General features: G+C 44.9%; 1 protein-coding gene across 5 annotated transcripts in view; it reads left to right on the top strand.

Annotated features, from left to right (window-relative positions):
* The window catches only part of ARHGEF12 (Rho guanine nucleotide exchange factor 12), a 204,515-nt gene that overhangs the window by 127,579 nt on the left and 49,110 nt on the right, over nt 1–27,826 (top strand). For all 5 annotated transcript variants that reach the window (XM_059707604.1, XM_059707606.1, XM_059707605.1 and 2 more), the window contains 14 exons: nt 616–726; nt 1,043–1,141; nt 3,807–3,849; nt 4,129–4,234; nt 4,604–4,741; nt 5,251–5,283; nt 5,591–5,705; nt 6,545–6,650; nt 8,029–8,238; nt 16,349–16,481; nt 16,728–16,763; nt 24,084–24,238; nt 25,113–25,259; nt 26,457–26,542. In XM_059707604.1, the coding sequence (XP_059563587.1) occupies nt 616–726; nt 1,043–1,141; nt 3,807–3,849; nt 4,129–4,234; nt 4,604–4,741; nt 5,251–5,283; nt 5,591–5,705; nt 6,545–6,650; nt 8,029–8,238; nt 16,349–16,481; nt 16,728–16,763; nt 24,084–24,238; nt 25,113–25,259; nt 26,457–26,542 (1,518 nt within the window). The remainder of the gene's footprint in view (nt 1–615; nt 727–1,042; nt 1,142–3,806; nt 3,850–4,128; nt 4,235–4,603; nt 4,742–5,250; nt 5,284–5,590; nt 5,706–6,544; nt 6,651–8,028; nt 8,239–16,348; nt 16,482–16,727; nt 16,764–24,083; nt 24,239–25,112; nt 25,260–26,456; nt 26,543–27,826) is intronic.

The following is a 27,826-nucleotide window of genomic DNA, read 5'->3' as shown; positions in this document are numbered from 1 at the left end:
AGGTGGGCTGAGCCCCACAGTGGCACCAGCCTCCTCTTATATTTTCTGAGAGAGATTGTGTGGGATTGGTATTGTTCCTTAGATTAACTTTAGTCTCACTGTAATTTATTTTACATGTGAAAAATTATATGAAAGTTATTATTTTAGTTACCTTAATTTTAACGATTACTGTTTTCTGTGTGGTAGGGAATATACACATTTATTATAGGCTGGTGTTACTTAAAATGATACAACTCCATTTTCTACCACCATTTCTGTGATTAGTGCAAAAGGAAAACAGCTAGTTCTTTATTAGGCAGAGAGTTTTCCATGACATTTGCAGAAGTGCTGTTAGATAGTTGTGTCCTGATTTATAGATGCCTCAGCTCCTTGATAATCATCCTCTAAACGTGCATTCTCCCAAGATGGTCTTACTCCCTGCCTCTCCCCTGAAATACTCATTTCAGAGGAAAAGATTCCATAGCCTATGTTGCTAATAAATTCCAGTGAAATTTCTCAAATCTTGAATTTTTTACGGTAGATCTAAGTGGATTTTGATAGTTAATGTTTAGTTGAGCTCACGTGACATTTGCATTTGTGTTGGAGTCACAGATGTGTAATTGTTTCTTTTTCTAGATCAATGGGCAGTGCAGCTGCTTCCAGAGCATCGAACTGCTGAAATCACGCCCTGCTCACTTGGCTGTGTTTTTACACCATGTAGTTTCACAGTTTGACCCTGCAACATTGGTAATATATTTTACGATTTAGCAAATTCAAAGTTTTTACATTAATTAATAAACCATAAAACTTTTCACTTCTGTGAACTAAGTGGACATACTTTTTTTCAGTTTTCTAAACATATGAGGATAGACATGAAAGATACTTAAAATGTTATTATTTGTTTAAGCACTTTGTTGGATGTGTTAACTGTTACTGTTTCCTTTGTTCTCGTACATTGCTTATGGTGACTTGCCTGTTCCAAACATTCATACACTCTGAGAATGTAACAGATTATATTTTTCAAGATTTCTCACTTTTCTTTTTCATTTCTTCTTTACTACAGCTCTGTTATCTCTATTCAGACCTTTATAAACAAACCAATTCCAAGGAGACGCGTCGTATCTTCCTTGAGTTTCATCAGTTCTTCCTGGATCGATCTGCAGTAAGTTACCAAGTTAATAGTAAACTCTCTGCTCTAGTACATTGAGATATCGGCCTCCTACTTCCAGTTTTCCCTCCCATTTGATTTTTTTCTTTCACTTTTTTTTACTATTTTAAAAATTGATTTTAGGGAGGGTTGGGGGGGTAGAGAGAGAGAGACATCCATCGGTTCGGTTGCCTCCTGCACATGCCCCAACCGGGGATCAAACCTGGAACCTTTTGGTGGACAGGATGATGTTCCAACCACTGAGCAGCACCAGCCAGGGCTCCCTCTGTGTTTTTGGACTTTATTGTGCTTTGTGACATCTGTCAGTTATTGATTACTCTTGGCTGTTATTTTTTTTATCATTTCTAAATTATTTGTAGGCATATCTGTTGTCACATGTGTATGATTAGGATGAGGGAATAAAAAGAGAACACAGTGATATACATTTATATGTCAGGATCCAAAGGGTAACACTTGCATACTTGAACTCCGCTTGGCCTCTTTGAAGTTTGTAGGTACAAGTTTAACTAAAAAGTGGTGAAAACTATCTTATCTACATAAATGATAGTAAATGGCAATAGTGTTTCCTAACAGTTACACTACTCGTTTTGCTCTAGGGAAAGGTGACTCGCCCCTAATGCTCCCTGGATAATTACTCTTTGTGCCTCGTTCTTTCATATTTGCAGTTCTCTCATATGATTGTTTTATACTTTCTTTCTCCTGAAACTATCACTTCCTCTCCTGTCCTTTGCTCCGCTGGTGACCTGGCTGTTTGCCTGAGAAATGTGAAGTCGTCTGCAGAGACATCCTCTGCTCCGGCAGGCCGTGTGCACTGCTTCACGCACAGACGCTGCTGTAGCCGCCGCATTTTCTGCCCTGCACCACCAGTTCTTGTTTTCTGTTGAGCCATTTACGTCAGTTGCAGACCGTAAAGCAGTAAACACGCACAGAAACTTTGGGCCTCTCCTTTCTCCAGCTCCCCTTTCTCTTCTCCTTTACAGTTGCCTGCACACTGCTGAATATAATCACCTCTCAGGAAGGCCTTCCCTGACCAACCCACTTAAAATGTAACCCCTTTCACTTTATGCTGCTGTCTCTCCTGTTATTTTTGTCCATAGAACTTGTATTTTATTCACTTATTTTGTTCGTTTGTACTCCTCCTCTAACCTGAATGTAAGCTTCATCAGGGCAGAGGTTTTTATCCTGTCTGTTATCTGCTGTTCTCCCGATATTAATAGATCGCAGCACAGAGTGGCCACTCAGATATTTTTTGAATGAATGTTAGGCTTCTGATTTTACTGCCATTGTTTAATATATTACACATCATATTTATTAAGAAATGACAGCATATTGGAGTGTATTTGAATTTCACATTTAGAACTCCATGCTAAGTTAAAACTTTATATCTTGCTACTGATCTAACATTAAAATGTAAGAACCTTGATTAATTTGCTAATTATTTTTGACACACAGGTGATATTTTTTTCATATAAATACCCACATACATAAATGAGCATTTATTTACTTTTTTGCATTTGTGCTAGAAATACTTTTAGGAAAGCTGATTTGAGTTGCAGCATGGCAACATCAGTTAAAGAGAAAGCTTTGAAATCACTTCCCTGTCCTTCAAATGAATATTAGCTATCTCATAATCTTTAACAGTGACTTATTTTCAAATATAAAACTTCAGATCTTATAGGAATTGTTTCCATTCTGAAAGTGTATGACTTAAGTAGGTGTACAATACAGAGTCAGTATACAGAGGTCACGATACTTACTGTAACTGCAAAAACAATTTATTTTTAAGATATTTTCCAAATTGATGGGAAGGAAAACACATTTCTAAATTAATAGTGGGACCAGAAACTGCAATTATTATGGGGGAAGTCCTAGCTATACAGAACTAAAACACGGCTACTTTAATTAGTTCAGTAGTGTAAATGCTACAGATGGTCACTGGATATTTAAGACTACAAATCCTCTGAAATGACATCCACTAACTCTCTCATTGAGGGTGTGACTATTGTGAGGGTTCTTTAAGGAAAGGGACTGGAAATGTCATGGTCTGTAGTGGGAGTATCTCAAATACAGTAAATAAAAATTATAATAATAAAAGCGTAATATGCTAATTAGATGGGACGTCCTTCCGAACATTCTTCCAGACGACCTTCTGGACGAAGCCGGGGCTGTGAGGGAAGCCTGGGTCCTGGGTGCCTGCGGTGGCTGGAGGAAGAAAGGCCTCCTCTTGCACGAATTTCGTGCATTGGGCCTCTAGTAGTTATATATGAGTAAATTTTCCATATAATAATATATACACATAGTTTAGTTTTTACCTATATTAATTCAAATGATGTAGAGTAACCAGATTCTAGAAAACCAAAGTCAGTATTCATTCATTCCAGAAAGAATAAGTAAGGCACAGAAGCATGTAGTCGTTTAGTAAATATTGTAGATAATTCCTTAACAGCATGATCTGTGGAAAGGGCTTCTTTTCCAGGTTAAACAATAGAACACACGAGAGCTATGACACTGGGTGGGGGAGCACAGGAAATGAGCTTATGCATGAAGGTGCTTGTGAAAATAGGTGTCCAGGCTCTGTTAATTTACTTTATACAGGCACTGTATGCATCTTGAAAAGCCCTTAGTGCTGTCTCACTTTTTCTTTGCATTTTTGTTTTAGCACTTGAAAGTTTCTGTTCCTGATGAAATATCAATAGATCTAGGTAAGTTTGGAGCACCAATATCCTGGAGAATTGTTATCTCTGTAGTTATGTAACTCAGCTCATTCCTAAAGGTGTTATGTGTCATGTGGTGACTAGTAGGTCATCCGCATTAAAGGGTAAACGAAATGTGAATTATGAGATGAAATACATGAATGAAGTTGAAGAACTCTTTGTCTTACTCTGAGATAAGTTTGCACCAGTTGCATTGGTACGTTGCCAGTGATAATGCACAGATTATACCTGTAGATGAAGTAATCCTTTCCCTTTTCCTCTTTTCAGAAAAAAGAAGACCTGAGCTTATTCCTGAGGATCTCCATCGCCACTATATCCACACTATGCAGGAACGGGTGCACCCCGAGATCCAGAGGCACTTGGAGGATTTCCGGTAAGCTGGCGGGTAGAGACAGAACTGGCAGGTTATGCATTAAATCCTCGGCTTAGCATCTGGTCTCTATCTCTGTTACTAAAGCATAATGAGCATCTGGAGTCAAAGTGTTTGGATATTGAGAGTTCATAGTTCCCACCCCATGTGACTTCCCCGTTTGTCTGTGCTGCGTGTGTTCCTTCTGGGTCTGTGCTCTGTTGAGTGGCTGGCTGCCTCTGGAATGTTTTCCTCTGTTGTCCTAGCGGACATGGTGTGCTGGCATGAAAGCCGGGGCCTTGTGCCTGTTGCTGGAAACTCGTGGCTGTGGAACCTGATGAGGGAGACACTTTCCTCTGAGCCACTTCAGGCCAGGCCTCCTGTTCCCTTTAGGCAGAAAAGGAGCATGGGGCTGACCTTGGCTGAAAGTGAACTGACCAAACTTGACGTCGAGAGAGACAAGGACCGGGTCACCTTGGAGAAGGAGCGGGCATGCGCAGAGCAGATTGTTGCCAAAATTGAAGAAGTGTTGTAAGTCACAGACATGATGTCGAAATGCCCTTTATTCTGCTGAAAGGCGGTGCACTCTGAGCATGTCCAGAAGAGGGCCAGGCTAGGTGGGCGGGGCTACTTACTTTGTCACGGTGCTTGATAAACTGAATGTCTTACTTACTTTTTTTGCTGATATTTTATTTTATTATTTTCTTATTTTCGCTGATATTTATTTTAAATAAAGTTCTTGAGTTTCTTTTTCTAGGTATTAGCAAAATGAGTAACTACAAAATTTCTAGCTGATGAAGACCAGGTTAAATGCTTTTATTGGTTTAAGTTCAGAGGTTTGGAAATAGCATTTCTTGCTACAAAACGTTTGTAGTTGATGACAGGACATGAGTGAGAAGCATGCAGCTCCTCTGGGGATAGAGGGTTTTTCTTAGCATTATAATCCCTGTGGCTCTGTTCTGCTGGTTCGGGCATCTGGGTGTAATAGCAGCACTTTTCTTAAGCTTTAATATTTCATTTGTAAATGTTTTTATTTTTAGGATGACTGCTCAGGCTATAGAAGAAGATAAGAGGTAATGCAACTTTTATTCTAGAATTTTAAGGAAATAAAAATAAACTCGCTTCTTTTGTCAGTCATGAATTATATTTTATTTCTTTTAACTTAAAAAATGTAGACCGTCTCCCTCTGATGGCCTATATTTTATTTGACTAATATTCTAGTGCCTTGAGATAGAATCCTGTCCTGGTAATTCCTTATTTTCCATGTGGTGGATGAATTCTAAGAGTTCTGTCCCTGAGGTTTGGCAAGTCAGTTGCTCTCTTTGTTTTCCGCGCCCCCCTTTTTCAGAAGCTTATCTCACTCCGCCTGTTCTCCTGCAGTTCCGCGGCGCAGTACGTCATCCTCATGTACATGAAGCACCTGGGCGTGAGAGTGAAGGAGCCCCGGAGTCTGGAGCAGAAGCGGGGCCGGATCGGGTTCCTTCCGAAGATCAAGGTGAGGCGGGCGCGGCGTGCGGCTGCGGTGCGTTCCTGCTTAGCGTTCACTTTTCCAGCGACTCAGCGCAGGACGCTTGTTAGACACGATGCGGCTCCCGTTGTCAGAAACTCAAATCTAGCGAGAACGCAGGGACATGAGCCAATTACTGCCAATTACTGCAAAGTATGAAAAGTTGAGAGCAGCAACTTACACAGAGTCCCATCCCCAGCTTAGCCTGTTCTTTGCAGTGCCTGTCATAGCGGGTAAGGATTTGTGTTTTTGTTTAACTTTTATTTGATAGTGAAGCCCTGTGAGGGCAAGGAGTTCCATCATTGGCCCTCCAGCTTTTAGCATAGTGTGCTCACATCTTAGGAGCTTAGTTGGTAAAAGTTTGCTCAATGGATAAATGAACCATTTAGAACAAGCTCCCAGTAAATGTGTTATAAAACTACCCTTTTATTTTCCAAAATTATCAGCTCTAAAGAGTTTGAGAAATGTCTTAAGTTTTTTATTGAATTTACTGGGGTGACATTGGTTAATAAAATTATACAGGTTTCAAGCGTACAACTTTATAATGCATGATCTGTGCACTGTATTGTGCGTCAGGTCTCCTTCCATCAGTATTTATCTCCCATATGCACTCCTCTACCTCTCCCAGGATCTTAAGTTTGATCTATACGGGTACTGTGTGCCAGTTTCTAATGCGGATCGTGCGTGTGTGTGCATGTGTGTGTTTCATTTACATTTAACCAATTGCCTTCACATGGCCATTGGAATTGCATTTCTATGTTTGAAAGCAACAAAAGAAACCCACTCTGTTACGTATCTCTTATCTCTTCGATTTACCTTAACTCCAGCAAAGTATGAAGAAAGAGAGGGAAGGCGACGAAAAGGGGAAGCGAAGGGGATTCTCCAGCATCCTGGGGCCCCCGCGGAGGCCCAGCCGTCCTGACAACAGTGCGAGTAGGTTGAAGTTTAAAATGCTGTATTCTGCTGTCCCATGCCACCTTTTAACACGCTCACTGAGCTAGAATGGATTGCTGGAGAAGGGTGTTCTTGACATGATTCCTCTGAACTTTCAATGTGCCTGCTTCCATTCAGTGTTCTATCTGCACTAAATTCCCCATCTGGCTACATAATTGTTATAAACCTCTCCTGTGATGGTAGCAGAGCATCTCATTCATTATCCATAATATAATTTATCCACCTGTTCTAATTTTGTTTGTATTCAAGTTCTGATCATTCAAGTTAAAAATTAAAAACACAGAAAATGGGCATGGGTCTCTCCACCATACTTTGTTCAGTCCTCTTATACATAGATTCCTCACACTTTCACCTCTCCACCGTCAGGCCCAGGGGAGGGCTGAGGACGAAGTGGAGTCATGGAGCTGTGGGAAGACCCAGCCTGTGGGGTCCAGGGCTGCATCTGGGCGCACTGGCCGGGGGACGTGGGGGCGGGCTGGGACGAGTGACGCTAACTGTCCTACAGGATGAGTCCATTCGGAAGCTGTTACCGAGCTTTCTGTGAGGCATCAGCTTCCTGCCAGACGTTAGCGCGCGATGATCGCACACAGATTCCGCCCCACCGAGCTTCGTGTCATGGGGAGAGAGCCCTGCACACAAATTCAAGCTGTGCTAAGCCCCTAGGGGAGAGGGGAGGGGGCACTCCCCCTCAGGGCCATGGGCGCCCCTGGAGAAACACTGGGAAGGGGACGGGGACTTAGAGAAGTGGAGGAGAGGGAGTGTTTCCAGATGCTGACCACGAGGTCCCAGGAGACGAGAAGAGCCTCTGGAATGCGGGAGAACATTGGAGCCCGTGATGTGTGAAGTCCGTGAGGGTGCGCAGTGCTGCAAGGAGGGTGCCCGCGGGGCGAGCTTCGTGTGGGGTGACTGACAGGAGCAGGAGGGGTACCCGGGTGGACCAGGGCACGTTGCGATGAAGTGACGAGGATTGGGGAGAATGGGGAGCTTCTAGAGCTCATAGAGCTCAAAGGCTTTCTCGTCACTGGTACCAGCAAGTATGCTCCCTACGGACCTGCCTGCCTCAGCACCCCGCTCCCCTCCCACCATGGCGCCCTTGCCCTTCCCTTTTCTCTTGCTCATCTTTGTCACCTCCTGTCTCCCCCTCACGCTGCACCATCTCCCTCTCTTCCTTTCGGCCCTCTTCCGTCGTCTGCTCCCTCGCCCCCTTGCGCTCATTTCCCTTCCTTTCTCACTCTGTGTAATGATCAGCCTAGTGTTCCAGGGCCTACCATGTTTTAGACATTTTTCCAGACCTTTGACATCATCGTTCTTTTAGCTGCTTTGAGACACAAATTGTTGACCATTTCTTTCTGTTCAGTTGGCAGAGCCATGGAGCTGCAGAAGCCGCGCCACCCTAAGCACTCACCCCCACCCCCACCTGTGAGTCCCGAGCCCCAGGATGCTGCCAAGTCGCGCCAGAGCGGGCCAGCGAGTGACGGAGCCGACGCTGGGTGCCTGCCCGCCGGCTCCGTGTCCTCGGCTTCAGCGGCCACTCTCTCCCAGGACGGAGGGAAGGAGAATGATACGGGTAAGCTGTAGTTCAGCTTAACTAGGTGTCTAACTAAGAAACAGTGTGGCAGGTCATTTTAATCAAGACTGAATCCCAGTTAAATTTAGTTTTAATATTTTAATATTTGACAACTAGTGACAGATCTATGCTGAAGGATGATTTTCAAGTTCTCATCCATTCAAAAACTTACCGAGCTTTGTTAGGCATTAGCTTCCTGCCAGATGTTAGCGCGCGATGATTGCACACAGATTCTGCCCCACAGAGCTGAGTCCCATGGCGAGAGAGTCCTACACGCACAAATGCAGTTGCGCTAACTGCCTAGAGGAGAGAGCGGTGAGGGAGTGGGAGGCCTGTCGCGGCTCAGGGCGGATGGGGGAGGTCTGAGGAAAACTTGCAATTAGAGAAACTAGGGAGGCGCGTCGCTGCTAGGGGAAGCCAGCGGTCAGGAAGAGGCTGGGGACACAGGGATAAACTGTAGCCAATGGAACAAAGTTTTGAGAAGGAGGGAGGAGATGAAAGGCAATGTTATTGCCTCAGAGTAATGACCTCGGTGAAGAGGGGATTTAAAGAGTGAAGACAGACAGGAAGTCATCGCAGACATTGTGGAAGAGCTTATTACCATGTTCTCACGCAGCACTTGTCGTCGTGGGTTCTTAGGCACGTGAGCAGGGAGAAGAGGTGGTTTTGTCTGGAGGAGGCAATGCCTGTGTTAGTGATCTGGGAGGCAGTTGGTGTTTGGTGATGCGAGGTGAAGGCTAGAGCGGGGGGAGTGGTCACTGAGGTGGTGTGGAGGAGGGAGACGGGAGTTCGAACAGCTTAACATGCACGTGGGCTTTGAGGCCATGTGACATCGGGGTAAGAGGAGAACTGAGGCCGCAGCCACAGGTGGTGTTACTAGGTGACTGCTGTGAGGAGGAGGACAGGTGGCAGTGTCCAGGGAGGGAGGAAGCAAGACAGTGGGCTGAAGAATGTACTGCGGAAGGAATCCCTGTCACCCACCCGCTGAGCACAGTGCGTGACAGATGCAAGTCTCCACGGAAGAGGGTGGTCGCAGGAAAGGTTGCCTCCCCATGGGATAGGCAGGTTTTTATTTAAGACCAAGAAGTAGGAGCGACATTTGGAGAAGGGTCTGGAGACTCTGGCACAGCACTCTGAAGGTGGTGGATTACATACATGCACTCGCTCACGGCTCCGTGTCCCAGTGAGATACAAGCACTGAGGCAACAGAGAAAACAAAGAAAAAGGAGGTAGACGAACATAAGATGTCGTCAGCAAGTAAGAAATGTCAGCACATTTTTGGGAGATTGAACAAGGACAGTGGTGGTTGGTGGATGAAACAGCATAAAGGAAACTGAAGCCCATACTTGGTGAAGGAGCCCACGGCAGCCCGGCTCCCACGAGAGCCCGCAGGTCAGGCTGGCCGTGGGGGGCGTCCACAGGAGGCAGAGCTGCAAATGGCGGAGCCAAAAGCCTAGTCGGCGCAATCATGTCAGCAGCTTCTGCTCCTTGCGCTGCAGGCTGTGGGCAGTCTGTCCTTTATGTGCCAGGGGAAGCAAGGGGCCCTGTTGTAGGGAAGTCGAATGACTTGTGTCGGGAGAGTCAAGTTCTCCACAGCATGATTGTCCCGGAGCGCTAACGTTTGGGACCCTGAAGCCTGACAGTGGGCATGCTAGGGCCCCCCCCCCCCCCCCCCCCCCGCTCAGAGGACACCCCGCGGGAATGGGTCTCCTTTCTGGAGCCCCAAGGAAGCCAGGCACTGGCCAGGCCTTGTGTTCTTAAATAGGAATAGCATCACTCACTCGGCAAAGTGTGCTTCTCAGAGTCGAGACCTAAGATAACACATAGTGCCAAGCATGCGAGACAGTGGTGTGAAACAGGTCTACTGAACAGAAACACTCCCCTACCAGGAAACAATAATTTTGATAATAGATAAGAACTTGAAAAAATCACTTTTTTTTCCATTTTAAAATATTCTGATTTTTATTAGTTTTCCAATGAAGATGCTTATTTTTAATTGAATTGATTGGGGTGACATTGGTTAATGAAATTCTACAGGTTTCAGGTCTACAATCCCATCATACATCATTAATATATCACATTGTTTGCCACCCAAAGTCAAGTCTCCTTCATACATTTGACCACTTTTACAATTAAAATACTTCTTTTTTTTGGGATATTTAGTACTTTTGTTGCCATTCAGGTCTAAATAATGAGAATTTCTTTTATGATGTACACTAGAGGCCCAGTGCACAAATTCGTGCATGGGTGGGGTTCCCCAGCTCGCGCCCCCAGCCTCGCGGCCCTGTGGCCCTGCCTGGCACCCCACCTTGGCCTGGCCCCACCCCTTCACCAGCTCCACCATCCTGCCTGTGGGGTGATCGATCAAGGCTGGGCCCCTCGCCCGGCTCCCTTAGTGCCTGGGAGCCGGGTGGGGAGCGGGGCTGCTGGTCACCGTCTATGGGACAGTCAGTGCCCGCGCTTGCACTCGCCTTGGCCTGGTGCTGCCCGCTCACCTCCACCGTCCCACCGCGGTCCCACTCTCACTGGGGCCGGCAGCGCCTCCACTGCTGCCCACTGCCAGTGCCGTGTTGCCTATGCCAGCCATGTTCCGTGCCGCCTCCTGGTGGTCAGCACACATCGTAGTGAGCAGTCAAACTCCTGGTCGAGGGGACAATTTGCATATTAGGCTCTTATTTATATAGGATGTGGTTCTATAAATTACTTATAAGCTATTTAAAAATTTTCTAATATTCATGGTTTTGAGGTTGAAAAAAATGCATTTTAAAGTAGCATAAATGGGGAAAATTCTTGAACAATTTAGTTCTTGACCAAGTTGTTCAGAGAAAAAAATGTCTTGGTGGTTGTTGAGCAAAACTTTGGTTCTCAACCTAACAGCCCTTTCATGCTGATGCCTGTATGATTAGTCACGCATGTCTCAGGACAAGCAAGGAGAATGCGTGAGTGAGTCAGTTCACTGCTATACCTTGTGTTGTTAACATCTCGGGGAAATTGTGCTGTGAATATTTTCATGTCTTTTTGCTTGTGTTGCTGCTGATTCGGTTTTTGAACAAATCGCTTCTCAAACAGCCTCTGGAACAAATTAAGTGCAAGAAGCAAGGTTTCACTTACATCTGTAAAACCAAAATAGGCTGCTATGAAAAGGAGCATTCAGAGACCACAAAAAGTCTTAATATAACTACTACATATAGTACAATAGTTATTTATTAATGGTTGTGTGATAAATTACACCAAAACTTAATGATTTAACACAGAAAACATTTATGGTGTCACTTCCTTGGTGGGTGAGGCAGAGGGGCTGATGTGCTGGGCGGGTCTGGATGGGCTCAGAGGTTGCAGTGGAGGCGTCAGCTTAGCTGGGGTGGGAGACCTGCTCATGCCAGAGGCTGGGACAGGAAGGTCTGCTCCTGCTGGAAGCCTCCGTCTGGGCTCCGCGTCGGCCTGCAGAGTGCGCCGAGCATGGGAGCTGGCCTCCCGGGGGCTTCGGGAGGAAAAGCCCCTGCGCTCCCAGTGCTTCCGTCTCGTGGGCTCCCGCTGCCGCCTCAGCAGGTGGAAGGAAGTCCTAAGTCTGGTCCACACTCAAGGACAGAAAAATGGAGGCTTTAGCCCTGAGGAGGGGAGTGTCAAAGAACTTGTGGACATATTTTCAAACTGCCAATATGTATTTTCAGTTCCTAAAATAAAGTCAAGGAGACATTTCAGAATATATAGCAAGATACAGAAATTGAAGAGGTAAGAATTACGTAGAGAGCAGCCAGTGCAGAGGGCTCTTTCACAAAATGTCAGCAGAGAAAACGGAGAAGAGACAGATGACAGGAAAGCTTCCTAGAGCTGAAAAAGAACAGACATTTCTGCCAGAGCTCCCTCTTTAAAAACAGACGTTTTCACTGATGTCAGAGTGGAGGGAGAGGGAGCATCACTGACCGGCCGCCTCCTGCACGCCCCACACTGGGGATGGAGCCCACAACGTGGGCCTGTGCCCTGACTGGGAATCGAATTGTGACCTCCTGGTTCATAGATCAGTGCCCAACCACTGAGGCACACTGGCTGGGCCAAATAGAGCTCATTTGGAACCAGCTTCAGTGAATAATAATAAAAAGAAACGATCCATATACCTAAAACTTACGGAAATTTCAGTGCCCCAGAGAGAAGGAAAAAGAACCCTCAAAGCTCTTAAGAGAAAGAGGCAGGGATCACACAGCATCCCACGTGCCACAGGACACTGGGTGCTTGAACACAGAACATGTCTGCAGCTTCCGGAAGGAAGGGGCATTGGAGTAGAAGCCTGCATTCCGACCGTCCCTAAAGCACGAAGACGACGAGGCGGACATTCCAGATGCTCCAGGGTTAAGAATTTCACTGAGACATGCCTTTCACTCGAAGATTATTTTAAGAGACCATTTTAGCAAAAGGAGAGTAATGTTAAGAAAATGTAATGAGACCCAGGAAAACATGGCAGCACCCAGGAAAGTGGAGAAGGGTCGTCCTAGGATGATGGCTCTCAGGCCCGGGGCAGCGGCTGCCGACGAACACAAGAGCGTGCAGGACAAGCAGGGGTCAGAGCAGGTGTGCACACACTGCTACGTCATGTAGCAGATGAAAACATTTGAGAGTTGATAAAATTCTATTTTGACAGTAATGATAGAAAAGCATTTAGAAAAACAGTTCAGAAAATTGTCATGATTTTAAACATGAAGCAAAATAAAAAGTGGTATGATCTTAATTGATGAGTATAATACTTTAATATAATAAATATTTTATTTCAAATGGCCCAGGAATTACATTATCAGACCATTAGAAAAGAACATATAATCCTAATTAACATACCTTTTAACCTGGCAGGAATAGTATGTATATGTATGTTATATATTGTATATGACAATATGTATATATTGTTATAATAATGTAGGCACTATATTGGTTTTTAGACTTTCAGAATTAGTCTCTTAGGCAAAGCACAGAATATTTCATTGTGGCTACAGATCAGGATGGAAATGTAAAAAAATCCTATTAATCATACGAGTGAAATTGTAGTTGAAAGAAATGAAGGTAGAAGAAAGGAAATGTACACTAAATACCTAATCTGACATAGAAGAGAGTTAACATAGTAACTTCTTGCCCTGGCTGGTGTTGCTCAGTGATTAGAGTGCCAGCCCGAGCACCAAAGGGTTGCAGGATCAATTCCTGAACAAAGGCACCTACCTGGGTTGCGGTTGGCTCCCTGCCTCCAGTTGGTGTGCATGTGGGAGGCAACCAGTTGATGTGTTTTTCTCACATCGATGTCTCTCTCTTCACCTCCCTTCCACTCTCTCTGAAGAGCGATGGAGAAAATATCCTCAGGTGAGGATTAACAACAACAAGAAGATACTAATTTCTTGAAGGAACAAATATATAGATACTAGAGGCCCAGTGCACGAATTCATGCACCGGTAAGGGTCCCTCGGCCTGGCCTGTGGGGGTCAGGCCAAAACCAGCTCTCCGACATCCTCCGAAGGGTCCCAGATTGCGAGAGGGCGTCTGGTCGGCTGGTCGCTTAAGCTCACATATATACTAGGGGCCCAGTGCACAAATTTGTGCACGTTGAAAGGAACTGGGGCTGCGAGGCTGCAGTGGGCACAGGGGCGGGTCTCGGCTCATCCTCTGCACCCCCCCGGCCCTCCCACCACAGCTCCTGTCCCCGGTTCCCTGTCTGCCAGCAGCCCTGCTCCTGCCACCGCTGCTCCCACACACTGACAGTGCCGGCCCCACTTGTACCGTACCTGCTGAAGGTGCAAAGTTATTGGGACCGGTGCCAGCAGTGGGTGTGAGCAGCTACTGCTGCCCTGATCACCCCTCAGGAGCAGGTGGAGTGGAGAAGCCCTCAGGGGTGATCAGCCAGCAGCTGCCACTTGCACCTGCTGATGGCGCCGAGCAATCAGGACCAGCGCTGGGCAGCGGCTGCAAGCTGGGCCAGCGCTGGCAGTGGATGTGAGTGGCGGCTCCAGCAGCGGGTGCAAACAGGGCCATTGCTGGCAGCGGGTACAAGAGGTGGCTGCCAGCCCCTATCTCCCATCAGGAGCAGGGGGAGGTGGAGAAGCCCTCAGGGGCGATCGGGCCGGCAGCTGCCGCTCGCACCCACTGATGGTGCCAAGCCATTGGGACCGGTGCTGGGCGCTGACAATGGGTGGGAGTGGCAGCCTCGGTGCCGGCAGCAGGTGAGAGGGGAGCCCGCGCCGGCAGCAGGTTTGAGCGCTGGGCACAACTGTGGTGTGTGGGAATAAAGAATTGTCAGTAACCACCGGAGGCTCTCCCCGATGACAGTGACTGGCACCCTGCCTTGGTATGGCACCACTGCTCACCTGCTCCACCATTCCGCCGTGGCCAGTGCCCACCATGTTCCGTGCACGCCCCCTGGTGGTCAGCACATCTCATAGCGACCAGTTGTTTGGTTCCAGTTGTTCTGCTGTTTGGTCTGTTTGCATATTAGCCTCTTATTATAAAGGATATAGAATTTTATCAAGTCTCAGTTTTTTTCACCTACATGATATAGCAGTATGCACACACCTGCCTCAACCCCATGCTTGTCCTGCACGCTCTTGTGTTTGTTGGGAGCTGCTGCCCTGAGCCTGTGACAGTCATCATCCTAGGACTGCCCTTCTCCACTTTCCTGGGTTGTTTCCATTTTTTCCTGGATCTCATGACATTTTCTTTCTTAATATTACTCTCATTTTGCTCAAATCCACGCACCGGGCCTCTAGTATGCATCTAAGATCTTTGGTTAATCTATTTTTTCCGCCCTACCCCCTTCCCTCTGAGATCCATCAATCTGTTCCATGTTTACATACCTGTAAGTTTCCACTCCTGTGTTGAGGTCTGCCCCCTCTTGGTCAGTGCGCGTCATAGCTACCAGTCAGATGGTCGCTCAGACTTTTATATTCTTCTATATAATAAAAGGGTAATATGCAAATTGTCCCCTCAGGAATTTGGCCGGGAGACTGAGTCCAATCGCTTGCTATGATGTGTGCTTTCCACCAGGGGGTGGCCCAGAACATGGCAGGTGACCAGCGGCAGAGGTGGGCGCTGAGGGAGTGAGGAAAGGAGGAGGCGGGAACCACGCGGTGGCAGCGCATGGGCGGTAAGGGAAGCAGGACGCGGGGAGGTGGGGAACCTGATTGGGCCTGATCGCCAGCCATGAGTTTCGTGTACCGGGCCTCTAATATATATCCTATATAATAAAAGCCTAATATGCTAAGTGGCTGGTCGGCCGTTCAACCAATCAAAGTGGAATATGCTAATGATATGCTAAGGCCGCTCAACTACTCACTCTGACCTGCACTGACCACCAGGGGGCAGACGCTCCGACTGGTTGGTGAGCTTGCTGCTGGGGTCCAGCCGATTGGGACTGAGCGAGACAGGCCGGACACGCCCTGGAGTCCTCCCGAGGTCCCTCCCCGGCTGGCCAACCTCCCACATTCCTCCCCAGCCCCAGTCGTGCACCGGTGGGGTCCCTTGGCCTGGCCTGCGCCTTCTCACAATCCGGAACCCCTCAGGGGATGTCGGAGAGTTGGTTTCGGCCCGATCCCACAGGCCAGGCCGAGGGACCCCGCTGGTGCATGAATTCGTGCACAGGGCCTCTAGTATATAAATAATGATATTGTTTACACTTAAGTAATAACCAAAACCCAATTAATAATAATTTAATTATCAAACATTGGGAAGAAATGGAGGGAAATTGAAGGCAGGAAGGATATTACCTAAAGATAATAAAGTATGAAGTTATTTGTTGGATCACCACAATATCTGAAATGTGAATGAAAAAGATTTAGGGTAGAAAAGGATAGGTGAGAATGTTTTTCTCTTATATGCTCTTCTGCGTTGTTGCCATGTTTTACGTTGACACTTAAAAGCTGTTTAAAAATGATTTTCTATTTAGTTTTTAGTGTATTTTAAAATGTTACGTACTAGAATTTTGATTCTAGCGAACACACAGTTGTTTAAATATGAATGTGACTGTGGATTGGGTTGAAGCTCTTTTGAAACTAACACATTTATTTTGTTGTCATCGGCTGAATGAGTGCATGACCCGATATGGATGTGGCACGGATTGAACGTGTGCGATTTGTCTCTTCAGGATCGAAGCCGGCCGCAGAATCCCCAGCATCTGCAGACCTTGCCGACGCCCCCCCGCGTGCTTCCAGTGCTGCCCTGGAGTTTGTGCCGCCTCCCCTGGACCAGCTGCAGGAGGAGGAGTGGGAAGCAGAAAGGTGATTCAGTGCTGTCCCTGTATTTACCGTTTCCCACACGTGTGTTTGGGGAAGAAACGAGAACTTACATTGATAGTAAATATTAGACAGATATTGAATGCTTTTCAATTTATTTGATATTAACCTTAAAATACCGAAAAGAATTATTTACCAGCCGTGGTGGTTTACCCACTTGTGAACACTTGGGCAAACATTTCTTAATTAACGTTTTGGCTTTTTGTTGACTCTTTTTTTCCATTGTTTTAGGATGACTGAACATGGGACACCAAAGCCCTTTCGAAAGTAAGTAATCCTACCGCCGCTTTTAGTAGGGCATACTTTAAGAAATGTATTTTCTTGCCCTAACACCTACATTAAAGGAAGAGACTCGGGTATTCTGGCCAAGATGGTGGAGTAGATAAACGCTGCCTTTACCTCCTCCCATGACCACAGCAGATCACAGCGGAGCAGCTCTCACTGAGGACTGGATGGAGGCCAGCTGGGTTAGAGGACTCTGACGAGAGTAGGGAGAAGCCCTGTTGAGACTGGCGGTTGTGGGGTGGGCGGTCCCGCACCCCGTGTGGTGGCGAAGATAAGAGGGCCGCCTCGGGTGTGGAGATCCCGCTGAGGAATGAGGGTTCTGACACCAGCCTGGGCTTTCCGCCGGGGCCTCCAGTGTTGGAAAGAGGAGCCCCTACACGGGCTCTGAAACCAGCGGAGACTGCCTCTGAGCGAGCAGGGGCTGCAGTGCCCCAGCTGTTCCTTTGGAGGGGCCCAGGTGCTGGCTCACGCAGGAGCTCGCTCCCTCCGGGCTCCAGCGCAAGAACAGAGCTGGGAGGTGCCGGGGCACGTAGGAGGAGCTACATTGAGTAGGTGCGGGTTGCAAGCTGAAGGACAGCCATCAGAACAACACCCTCTGGGCACAGAAATGCTGGTGGGCCCCGCTGTGCCCGTTGCCCCTCCCCCGCCCATCTGGAGGCTCAGGGTGGCTCCCAATCTGTGCTCCATGAGCTGGGCTAGCACTGCTCCTACGGCCAGGCTCACTCCGACACTCCCCACCCAACTTTCACTGCCCACCCGCGCCATTTCCAGTGGCATTTCCACACAAGTGGTCTGCCTCAGCTCCTGCTGTGGATTTTCCTAAAATCTCTCAAGGGTCTCTAAACCCTGAACAAGCAGGCGCTGGCTACGGCATGCCTCGTCCAACTTTCTAAGTGGCTCCAAGTGCAACCAGCACCAGTCTCAATTTGCATTGATCAGGTAGCCCCAAGCCTGGCACAAGCTGTGGCCAGTGTTGGCTTGTAAGGAGCTTCAGCGGAGTCACAAGCCTAGCACAGTGGCCGCTGGCCTCAGTTCCCATCATGATGGCCTCCACAGGGTCTCGGGCCGGCACTGTTGACAGCCAGCCTTGCAGTGTGATCGCTTCCAAGCGCCTCCCACTCCAGCGAAACAGCAGCCGACCACAGGCCACTTTGTAGCGCCCGCCAGGCAGCGCCAGCCGAGCACACACAGCAGTGGCCTGAGCCCACACAAGAGGCTCCAGAGCCAGCACCAGGGCCGGGGACAGAACACACCAGGGCAATACCCACAGTCCCACAGATGACAGATTGGAAGGGTGGACTCAGCCCTGCCCTCACACGCAGCTGGTCTGAGAGTCACAGCCAGCCCTCACCCAGTCAGCCTGCGGGGCAGTCCTACCCACTGAGGTGCCAGCAGCAGTCGAGGCTCAACCACAACAGGAGGCCCACACAACCCACAGAGGAGACATAGAAGAGAAGTGAGCAAGAGAATGAGAAAGGAGCAGAACTACAAAACTAATCAGAAAACCATTAATAAAATGGTAACAACTGCATACTATCAATAATTACTTTAAATGTAAATGCTCCAAGCAAAGCACGTGGGGTAGATGAATGGATGGATAAAAAAACACCAGTGGTGCATATACTGCCTCTCGACCCATGTCAGGTCCAGACACACAATGAAAGCAACGGGATGGGGGAAAGGCATTCCCTGCAAAGAGGGGAGGGGGGGAGCTGGTGTAGCAATACTTAGAGGACATAGAATTTAAAGCAAGTAACAGAAGACAGAGGGCATTTCGTAATGATAAAGGGACCAGTCCCACACAAGAGCACAGCTCCTATAAGCTCCTGCATAACCCATATAGGGTATCTCTATTAGACAGGATGATGGAGAGGTGCAGAGGGGTTGGTAGCAAGGCAGTCATAGTAGGGAGCTTAACACCCCATTTACATTGATGGATAGAGAACCCAGAGAGTGAGTAAGTAAGGAAAACAATGGCCTCAAATGACATACTAGATTGATGGACTTGATGACATCTATAACATCGTTATACAAAGCAACAGAATATTCACTCTGTTTGGTTTCGTTCTACTTTTTTTTAAAATATATTTTATTGATTTTTTACAGAGAGGAAGGGAAAGGGATAGAGAGTTAGAAACATTGATGAGAGAGAAACATCGATCCGCTGCCTCCTGCACACTCCCCACTGGGGATGTGCCGGCAACCGAGGTACATGCCCTTGACCGGAACCGAACCTGGGACCCTTGAGTCCGCAGGCCAACGCTCTATCCACTGAGCCAAACCAATCAGGGCTTGTTCTACTTTTTTATTGTTGACAGTATTACAGATGCCCCCCCATTCACCCTCACCCCTATACCTTCCTCCACGCAGCCCCATCCCCACCCCACGCCTTCAGCACACTATTGTCTGTGTACATGGGCTCTGCATATATGTTCTTTCTGTTCCTCCCAACCCCCTCTTCTCTAAGATATGTCAGTTTGTTACATAGGTCCAGAGACATGAATACATGGAATAGAAAATACATTCTTCCCAAGTGCGTATGGAACATTTTCCAGGACAAACTACATGTTAGGTCACAAAACAAGTCTCAGTAAATTTACAAAGGAAACAACCATCTTCTGCGAAGATAATAGCACAAAACTAGAAATAATAAGGAAAACATGAAAACACAAGGATGGAGGCTGATTAACGTGCTACTAAACAGTGAATGGATTAACAAGATCAAGGGATAAATGAAAAGATACCTTGAGACAAATGAAAATGAAAACACAGTGACCAACATCGATGGGGCACAAGCAGCGCAGTTCCGATGGGGAAATGTAGCGAAACGGGCCTACCTTGCGGAACAAAAACCTCAAACCCCATTGTGAGGAGAAGGGTGGAAAAATAAAGATCAGAGCTGAAATAAATGAAATAAGAGTTCTTTTTAAAAGGAAAAGAAATGATCAATGAAACCATGACCTAGTTCTTTAAAAAGATAAAGTTGATACACCCTTAGCTAGACTCATCAACAACAACAAAAATGGGGGAGGCAAATATATAAAATCAAATGAAAGAGAAGAGACAACCAACACCACAGACATACAAAGGTTTATAAAGAAATACTACAAACTGATTTATTGCAACAAATTGGACAACCTGGAATAAGTTGATAAATTTTTAGAAATGTACAATCTTCCAAGCTTGAAAAAACAAATATGAACAGACCAATAACTACTAAAGAAATTGAATTAGTAATCAAAAAAACTCCCAACAAACAAAAGCACTGGACCAGATGGATTCACAGGAAAATTTTACCAAACATTCAAAAAAGTAATACTTATTCTCAAACTATTCTTTAAAAAATGGAGGGAGGGAAGACTCCCGAAATCATTTTATGAGGCCAGATTATCCTGATACCAACACCACACAAACACTACAAAAAAAGAAAGTTCTAGGCCAGTGGTTCTCAACCTTCCTGATGCCCCGACCCTTTAATACAGTTCCTCATGTTGTAGTGACAATTTCACTGTTACAAATTGAACATAATTAAAGCATAGTGATTAATCACAAAAACAGTACGTAATTATATATGTGTTTTCCAATGGTCTTAGGCGACCCCTGTGAAAGGGTCGTTCGACCCCCCCACCCCCAAAGGGGTCGCGACCCACAGGTTGAGAACCGCTGATTTAGATGAAAACTCAGTGGTGATACAGGGGGTATATCTCGGCATAAAGGCCACACATGAAAACCCACAGCTAATAAAGAAGCCTAAATATTCTGCCAAAAAGTTATTAGAACTAATACAATAAAATAGAAAGGTACAAAATTAATATTCAGGAAAAACCAGTTGCATTTTTTATACCAATAATAACAAAAAATTATTTCTTAAAGAGAAATTAGAAAACCAATCCCATTTGCAGCTGCATCATAAATACCTAGGAATAAAGTTAACCAAGGTGGTAAAAGGCCTATACTTGGAAAACAAATTGAAGGATCAAATTGAAAACTATACAAATAAATGTAAGTGTAGACAAGTGATGGCAAACCTATGACACACGTGTCAGAGGTGACACGCGAACTCATTTTTTTGTTTGATTTTTCTTTGTTAAATGGCATTTAAATACATAAAATAAATATCAAAAATATAAGTCTTTGTTTTACTATGGTTGCAAATATCAAAAAATTTCTATATGTGACACAGCACCAGAGTTAAGTTAGGGTTTTTCAAAATGCTGACACGCCGAGCTCAAAAGGTTCGCCATCACTGCTGTAGACTGTGCTCATCTAGGAAGAATTAGCATCTTTAAAACCTTAATACTTCCCAAAGCCGCCTACAGATACAGTGCAGTCGTATCAAAATACCAGTGCCATTTTCCCCAGAATTAGAACAAATAATCTTAAAATTTGTATGGAACCACTTGAGAAAGAACAAAGTTGGAGGTATTATACTGCCTGATACCAAACTATTCTACTGGGCTGTAGTAACCACAACAGCATGATATTGGCATAAAAATCAGGCACATACGCCCTGGCAAGTGTGGTTCAGTTGGTTAGGCGTTGCCCTGTGCACTGAAAAGTCACCAGTTCAATTCCCAGCCAGTTCACATTACCCAGGTGGCTATACCCAGGTTGAGGGTTTGATCCCCAGTTGGGATGCATGTGGGAGGCAACCAATCAATGTTTCTTTCTCTCCCTTCTCTAAAATCAATTTTTTAAAAATTAAAAAGAAAAACAGGCACATAGATCAGTGGAACAGAATAGAGTGTCTAGAAATAAACCCATGCCTATTACGATCAATCAATCTATAATAAAGGAGGCAAGACTACAATAAAGTAAAGAGAGTCTATTCAATAAATGGTATAAGGAAAACAGCGATATGTGCAAAAGGATGGAACTGGATAACTTTTAAGTTATGGAGGGTTTTATTAGCTATCAAATGTCTTTCAAATTTTGAGTGATTGCAATCATCTGCTTTAATAAATTTCAAATATACCAGAATCCAAAATTGGAAATGCTTCTCTCATCCACTGCTGCCCTGTGTCAGGAAGGGTTCTTGGCTGTTGGCAGGAGGCCTCAGCTCCGGGCCAGCTGTGAGCAGGAGGAATGCTCCATCGGGCTCCTTGAGTGTCCTCACCATGTGCAGCTGGCTTCCTTCGGAGCTCTCAGCTCTCCAACTTGAGTTTAAATTGCAGTGTTGCTTTTTAAAGTCCCCATTTTCTTTTCTTTTTTTCATTTTTGAACCTTGGATGCAGCTTCTTAGAAATGGCTCCAAGGGCATCTTGTCAGCATCATTCAAGTCTAACCATTGCTGGAAGACACAGGACTTGGTTACCCATAGCAGAGCTGTCAGCCTACGCTTCGTGTTCCGCTTGGTTCCCGTCCTTTTGTCAGATGTGATTCAGACCTAAGTCAGAACAATTGATCCCCATGACTGAGGTGCGGACTTGAGGAGTCTGGGGAGAAGAGCAGCTCGGGGAGAGGTGGCTGGGAGTCTGGCACTGAGACATACCTGACACGTTGCAAACCTGAAATGATTTGCTGATATGAACCAACCTCGAATGCCAGAAATAAATGTAACTGTAGACTGTGCCATTTTCCTCTCTGGATAATTTTCTTACACCGTGTACAAGAATAAACTCTAAGTGGATTAAAGACTTAAAAGTAAGACCCCAAACCATAAAACTTCTAGAAGAAATCATAGGTAATAAACTCTTAATTATTGCTCTAGTTGTAGGTTTTTGGATATGTCTTCTCAGGCAAGGGAAAGAAACAAAAGAAAAAATAAGCAAATGGGACTACATGAAACTAAAAAGATTTTGCACAGTGAAGAGAACCATCAACAAAACAAAATGACAGCTTGCTAAATGGGAGAAAATATTCCCTAGTGAGATATCCGATAAGGAGTTAATATCCAAATGTCTAGGGAAATCATACTAATACAAAATAAAAACCCCTAACAATTCAATTTAAAAAAGTGCAGAGGACCTGAATAAAAATTTATCCAAATAGGAGAGATCAATGGCCAATAAATATGTAAGTTGCTCAACATCACTAATTATCAGGGACATGCAATTAAACCCACAGTGAGACACCACTTCATCTCCCTCAGAATGCCTTATCAACAAATAAGGTTTGGAGAGGAGGTGGAGCAAGGGAACCTTTCTGTCGAGATAACCACTATGGAAAACATTGTAGCAGTTCCTCAGAAGTTCATAGAGCTACCCTCTGAGCCAGCAATTTCACTTCTGGGTATTTCAAAACACTAATCTGGAAAGCTATATGCACCCCTATACTCAGTACAGCATTATACGTGATAGCCAAGATACAGATGCAAGTTAAATGTCCGTCAGTAGACAAATGACAGAGAAGATACGGGACATATATACAATGGAATATTATTCAGCCATGAAATGAATGAAATCTTAACATTTGTGACATGGATGGGTCTAGAGCAGTGGTCGGCAAACCACGGCTCGCGAGCCACATGCGGCTCTTTGGCCCCTTGAGTGTGGCTCTTCCACAAAATACCACGTGCGGGCGCGCATATACAGTGCGAATGAAACTTCGTGGCCCACGCACAGAAGTCGGTTTTCGGCGTTAGAAGAAGTGGGGGGTGTCGGTCGGTCTGGCGACGGGAGACACGGTGCAGATGGGCTGCGGGATACGCGCCAAATACCAACAGTACTTAAACTGTATAGGTAGGTCAGTAACAATGTACCTGCCTATATAGTTTAAGTTTAAAAAATTTGGCTCTCAAAAGAAATTTCCATCGTACTGTTGGTATTTGGCTCTGTTGACTAATGAGTTTGCCGACCACTGGCCTAGAGGGTATTATTCACTAAGCAGCTAAGTGAATAAGTCAGAGAAAGGCAAATGCCATATGATTTCAGTTATATGGTTTATCTAAAAAACAAAATAAATGAACAAACAAACCCTGGATTCAAACAACAAATAGATGGTTGCCAATGAGAGTAGGGTTGTTTTTATGGGTGAAAAGGGGGAAGCAGTTAAGTTATAAAAATTGTCATGGAAATATTAAGTACAGCGTAGGAAATATGGCCAATAACATTTTCATAGCTGTAGTGTAAGACAGGCTTATCCGGGTGATCACTTTGTAAGTTACATAAACGTCTCATCACTGTTGTACACCTGAATTTAATGTAATATTGTATGTCAACTGTAATTGCAAAATAAGAGATTTTTTAAAGAAACACTGTCCACAGTTTGTCAGACTCTGTGCTGTGACGCACGAGTGGAGACCTGCTGTTTCCCATGTGACGTGTGTCCTCGGCTGGGACTCCGTCCTTGTTTCTGTTCCAGGGTAGACAGCATCGCTTTTGGAGAAAGTCAAAGTGAGGACGAGCAGTTTGACCATGACTTGGAAACTGACCCCCCCAGCTGGCAGCAGCTCGTTAGCCGAGAGGTGTTGCTGGGACTGAAGCCCTGTGAGATCAAAAGGCAGGAAGTGATTAACGGTGAGTTGAATTAGTTGTTGTTGTTTATGTGTGTTTATTGTAGCAGACAATGCCTGGGCCTTGGTGTTTGCTTCCAGGTTTCTGCTTGCTTTTTGTTTTAGACGGAGATGAAATTAAACTACATAGAGGATCCTTGAACTTTAAAACTAGAAAAATCATTGAGACATTTGCCTCATCACTTCCAGACTCTTCATCTTGTTCATCGATTCTGAATGAGAATGCTAAGGCTCAGGGCAATTGAAGGAATTAAGATTGTGCAGCTGATAAGTGACAGGGAGAAAAGTAGCACCCAGCTCCCCCTTTACCCTGGTGCCGCGCGTGCGCAGCAGAGGTGCGTGGACACTGCCCTCTCCTGCCCTTAGGATGTGACTTCATAAATATCCTCTTGTCCCCAATACATTGAGACAGTGAGATTACAAGTCCGGCCTCAGAAATGAGGTTTGATAGGTGTTAGATAACCAAGAGGACTGTTCTTATGAGGAGGGCTCCATTTAAAGGCTGTATGATGTTTGGGCTTATGGTTTTCTAATGTAGTTATGGTTGGTGGCTACTATTTTAAAAAGATAGAGGAGTTTTGGAGTACACTGTTACCTTTTAAGTACAAAACAGTTTATAATGATGTTTTTCATTTGCCAATATTAAACTCTTAGAGCCAATATGTAGGTGAGTTCTGTGGATAAAAAAAAAATGACTTCACCTTTTCTGAACTATAAATGGTTGTTATATAACCTATTTGCTAGTTAATTCCAGCTGAAGCCTATAGGAATATGGGCTATAATATTGTAATAACTGCGTGGGGTGAGATGGGAACTAGACTTTTTGTAGAATTATTCTAAGTGAGGCCACATTTTATATTTATTTCTTTTCTGTTTAGAATTATTTTACACTGAAAGAGCTCATGTTCGAACATTAAAGGTTCTTGATCAAGTGTTCTACCAGCGAGTATGCAGAGAAGGAATTCTGTCACCTTCAGAACTAAGGAAAATTTTTTCGAACTTGGAAGATATTCTTCAGCTTCACAGTAAGAGAAATTTACTCTGATCTTTGTCCCTAACATTTCCAATATGTAAAAGAGCACAGCGTAATGAAGTGATTGGGTCTTTGGATAAACCTTCACCCCATTCCCACATCAGCCTTTTCTATTCAACGTGTTAACACAGGACTCGGGATCAAATGTCAGTGTCTAAGCTGAAAACCATGAGTCGTCAAAACTACCCTTGAAAACTTCCTATCAGTTATAGTGTGTATGTTTTTAAAAATACACATCCCATGTCATAGATATGGATAAATGCATTTTGCAAATAGTAATACACAATCGATAACCCGTGGTGGTGTCATTTCCATGAATTAGACCATTTCATTGTTTTATTGTTTGCTTGGGACGCTCGAGTGACTACAGGGGAGCTCTCTCCTGCTGGATCCCTGGCGGTGGTCATCCCAGACTTCATGGTCGTGTGCCCATTCCTCTCTGAGTTACTGTTCCCCGTGTCCCTTCGTGGTTCATCTTTTTTCACCAGGAATGCCATCACTGTCCTTCAACACCTGCCACCCTATGCATGCCTTCTCACTTCTTTGGGAATGATTTTAGGTTTCACCAACATGCATTGTCAAGTTCAGGCTAGATTATGTCCATTGCCTGTGAACATAGACATTTTCAGAGGAACAGTAGGCAGAGTGACCTGCATTATTTAAATTCAAGTACTTTATAAGTATGGTTATAGATGGAGTCTTTTTTTTAAAAAATATATTTTATTGGTTTTTTATAGAGAGGAAGGGAGAGAGATAGAGAGCTAGAAACATCGATGAGAGAGAAACATCGATCAGCTGCCTCCTGCACATCTCCCACTGGGGATGTGCCCACAACCCAGGTACATGCCCCTGACCGGAATCAAACTTGGGACCTTTCAGTCCGCAGGCCGACACTCTATCCACTGAGCCAAACCGGTTTTGGCATAGATGGAGTCTTAAATTAAATGACTATTTGATATATCTACCTTGTATGTAATTTGCTATTTTCCACATTGTTTGGTCCTTTACCATCTGTTTTTCAGATAGAGCTCACAAATACCTAGATGTGTAAGAATTGTGTCCTGGTTTGTACTTAAGGAGATTAGAAGTAGTTGTACTACTCGGAGTCTTTTCCTTTTAATTTAAGGTCTTGGTACTACCAGTAATGAGTATATGCTTACTTTTTTTCCATTTTACTTTTCCCCTTGAGTTGGGCTGAATGAGCAAATGAAGACTGTTCGAAAGAGGAATGAGACCTCTGTTATTGATCAAATTGGGGAAGATTTGCTGACCTGGGTAAGGAAATTTGCTATTTTATTTAATACTTTTATAGATATTTTATTATCAGATTCTAGGTTAACCCTTTGAGTGTTTTTTGCCAAAAGCTCCAGAAGCACTATCAAAGAAAGCTTCGAAATGGCGTCCAGTTCTAAGTCTGCCTTTATTAGTGATGAAGATATTGCTAAATATGTCAATGTAGTAAAGGTTTCCTTAAGTTTTTGAATATGTAACTTCATTTACTTGCGATTCATAATTTTTTTTCCTAAACTGCTGTAAAATCAACAAAAATGCCTTGGCAATTTTAGCATAGTTCCTAGGATATTGGTTGGCACTCAAAGAGTTAAGTAATTAACATTTCCAAAAATGCAAAGTCATCTATTTTGAAAAGGTAATGTAAAGATGAAGAGTCCAGAATATGTATTCTCTGGTTAATGTCTTCTTTAAGTGCTCAATCCACTAAGTGCTCTTTTTTCACCAAACACTATTTCTTTGTGTTTTAAAGAATAGAGCATAAAATAGATCCTCATAAAATAATTTAACTGATATAATTATTTTTACATAACTGATGTAATTTAGCTCTCTGCTGCTGTCCATATCTCAGAATTTACTGCACAGCATTAGACAATTGTAGATCCAGAACTACCATCACAAAAGTAGACAAGTGAAAATTACTTTGTCTTATTTATAACATAATAAAAGAGTTCAGAGAATCTGGTAGCTATTTATTGAGTTGTTTTTTTCTGACTATTTGTCCATATAGACTTCTCAATATATATTTATGTGCCAAGCCCTGTGCTGGGGAATACAGTAGGAACCAAAACAGACATGGCTCCTGCCTTAGTGAAGCTTATAATTAATTAGAGGCCTGGTGCATGAATTCGTGCACCAGTGGGGTCCCTCGGCCAGGCCTGCGGGATCGGGCTGAAACTAGCTCTCTGACATCCCTTGGGGGTGTCCCAGATTGTAAGAGGGCGCAGGCCAGGCCGAGGCACCCCACCGGTGCACGATCGGTGCCTGGGAGGGACACAGGAGGACACCAGGGTGTGTCCGGACTGTCTCGTTCAGTCCCAATCTGCCAGACCCCAGCAGCAAGCTAACCTACCAGTTGGAGTGTCTGCCCTCTGGTGGTCAGTGCATGTCATAGCGAGTGGTTGAGCGGCCTTAGCATATCATTAGCATATTATGCTTTGATTGGTTGAATGGCCAACCAGACATTTAGCATATTAGGCTTTTATTATATAGGAGATGGGGAAATTGTCCTTAGTTATTTCAAGCTTAATGAGTGTTATAATAAGGGGA

Source organism: Myotis daubentonii, chromosome 9 (genome assembly GCF_963259705.1).
Source record: "Myotis daubentonii chromosome 9, mMyoDau2.1, whole genome shotgun sequence".
Taxonomy (NCBI): domain Eukaryota; kingdom Metazoa; phylum Chordata; class Mammalia; order Chiroptera; family Vespertilionidae; genus Myotis; species Myotis daubentonii.
Note: the sequence above shows the minus strand (reverse complement) of the source record. Positions and strands in the feature narration are given on the sequence as shown.